At 51.0% G+C, this 2,500-nt stretch overlaps 1 protein-coding gene across 1 annotated transcript in view; it reads left to right on the top strand.

Moving 5' to 3' along the window:
* NEB (nebulin) overlaps nucleotides 1-2,500 on the top strand; it is a 183,749-nt gene that overhangs the window by 26,806 nt on the left and 154,443 nt on the right. The window contains exons 17-18 of the mRNA XM_069982710.1: nucleotides 1,835-1,933; nucleotides 2,295-2,399. Coding sequence (XP_069838811.1) covers nucleotides 1,835-1,933; nucleotides 2,295-2,399 — 204 coding nt within the window. The remainder of the gene's footprint in view (nucleotides 1-1,834; nucleotides 1,934-2,294; nucleotides 2,400-2,500) is intronic.

Genomic DNA, 2,500 nt, shown 5'->3' with positions numbered 1-2,500 from the left:
AATAGTATATAGCCCCCCTGTGCTCTCCCACAATAGTATATAGCCCCCTGTGCTCTCCCCCAATAGTATATAGCCCCCCTGTGCTCTCCCCCAATAGTATATAGCCCCCCTGTGCTCCCCCTCAATAGTATATAGCCCCCCTGTGCTCTCCCCAATAGTAAATAGCCCCCCTGTGCTCTCCATAATATATAGCCCCCTGTGCTCTCCCCCATAGTATATAGACCCCTGTGCTCCCCAATAGTATATAGCTCCCCTGTGCTCCCCAATAGTATATAGCCCCCTGTGCTCCCCAATAGTATATAGCTAACCTGTGCTCCCCAATAGTATAACCCCCTGTGCTCCCCCATAGTATATAGCCCCCTATGCTCCCCCATAGTATATAGCCCCCTGTGCTCCCCAGTAGTATATATCCCCCTGTGCTCCCCATAGTATATAGCTCCCCTGTGCTCTCCCATAGTATATAGCTCCCCTGTGCTCCCCCATAGTATATAGCTCCCCTGTGCTCCCCCATAGTATATAGCTCCCCTGTGCTCCCCAATAGTATATAGCTCCCCTGTGCTTCCCAATAGTATATAGCTCCCCTGTGCTCTCCCACAATAGTATATAGCCCCCTGTGCTCTCCCCCAATAGTATATAGCCCCCCTGTGCTCTCCCACAATAGTATATAGCCCCCCTGTGCTCCCCGATCAATAGTATATAGCCCCCCTGTGCTCTCCCCAATAGTAAATAGCCCCCCTGTGCTCTCTATAATATATAGCCCCCTGTGCTCTCCCCCATAGTATATAGACCCCTGTGCTCCCCAATAGTATATAGCTCCCCTGTGCTCCCCAATAGTATATAGCTAACCTGTGCTCCCCAATAGTATATAACCCCCTGTGCTCCCCCATAGTATATAGCCCCCCTGTGCTCCCCCATAGTATATAGCCCCCTGTGCTCCCCAATAGTATATAGCCCCCGTTCTCCCCCATAGTATATAGCCCCCTGTGCTCCCCAATAGTATATGGCCCCCTGTGCTCCCCAATAGTATATAGCCCCCTGTGCTCCCCAATAGTATATAGCTGCTATATAACATTGAAAAAAAACAAACACTTACTCACCTAGGTCCACGCGTTCCTCTTCTCTTCCCTCTTTTGGCCGCACTTCCTGCGGTCACAAGAGGCTGCACTCCCCTTACCCTCGCGCCAACGCTCCAGTAACGTCGGGCGCTAGAGGGAGAGTGCGGCCTCTTGTGACTGCAGGAAGTGCGGCCAGAAGAGGGACTGACAGAGAGGGAGCCAATGGCTCTCTCTCTGTCAGTGTCGCTGCTGCTGAAGCGCCGCAGCAGCAGCGGGCGAGCGGGGGCAGCGGCGAACGGGGGGGGGGCCCTGCAGGGGGCGCCATGGAGGGGTAAGTAGATTACTCATCCATGGCGCTCCCCCCTGACAGGCTGGTGGCCGGAGCCCTGTGCGACTGCATTGGTCGCACATAGCAACGGCCGGCCTGCTTGGGGGGCCCCTTTAACCAGTGGGCCCGGTGCACGTGCACCATGTGCCCTCTGGTTAAAGCGGCCCTGGTCTGAAGGATGCCCTACTGATCTGTGTATATGTATGAATTGGTCCGGGGGCATGAATATCTGGGGAGCCTTGACCTAGGGGACTGAGGGGTCTACAGAATAGTGGGGGGCTCTAGGGCATCTCTGGTTGGGGATCCACTTATGGGAGAATTGAGCGGTGAGTATTGATACATTAATAATATTAAGAGAAGGATAAATCTGAACAGAGCAGTGTAACACAGCCCGAGGGAGCCCACAGCTTTACATGGCCATTATTCTTATACAGAATTATTATTATTTCAGTACGTCTACAAGAAACACCCCGATACCATTAAATTCACTCAAGTGGACGATTCTCCGGTTCTGCTCCAGGCCCAGGTGAACTCCAGGCAACTCAGTGATGTAAGTATTGGGTATTGCCTAATGTTCATGATGTAGGAGATACTGCAAACATACAACCTATGTCTTATATAGAGTGACAGCTGTGTCTTATATAGAGGGACAACTAGTGTGTTATATAGAGTGACAGTCAGTGTCTTATATGAAGTGACAGTCAGTGCCTTATATATAGAGTGACAGCCAGTGTCTTATATACAATGACAGCCAGTGTCTTATATAGACTGACAGCAATGTCTTATATAGACTGACAGCAATGTCTTATATAGACTGACAGCCAGTGTCTTATATATAGAGTGACATTATATTTGCATTGGCCGCTCACGTGGCTTTAATGTTACAATGATTTTCTCTTCATTCATTTCAGCTCAATTATAAAGCAAAACACGAACAAGAAAAATTCAAGTGCCATATTCCTGAAGATTCCCCCTTCATCCTGCAGTCCAGACTGAACGCCTATAACCTCAGTGATGTAAGTCTGCCGCTCCCTCACTACTGAGGGACGCTGAGCCCCCCCATCCCATCCCGGACGCTGAGCCCCCCCATCCCATCCCGGACGCTGAGCCCCCCCCC

This window comes from Dendropsophus ebraccatus, chromosome 9 (genome assembly GCF_027789765.1).
Source record: "Dendropsophus ebraccatus isolate aDenEbr1 chromosome 9, aDenEbr1.pat, whole genome shotgun sequence".
Taxonomy (NCBI): Eukaryota; Metazoa; Chordata; class Amphibia; order Anura; family Hylidae; genus Dendropsophus; species Dendropsophus ebraccatus.
This window is presented reverse-complemented; position numbering and strand designations above follow the sequence as displayed.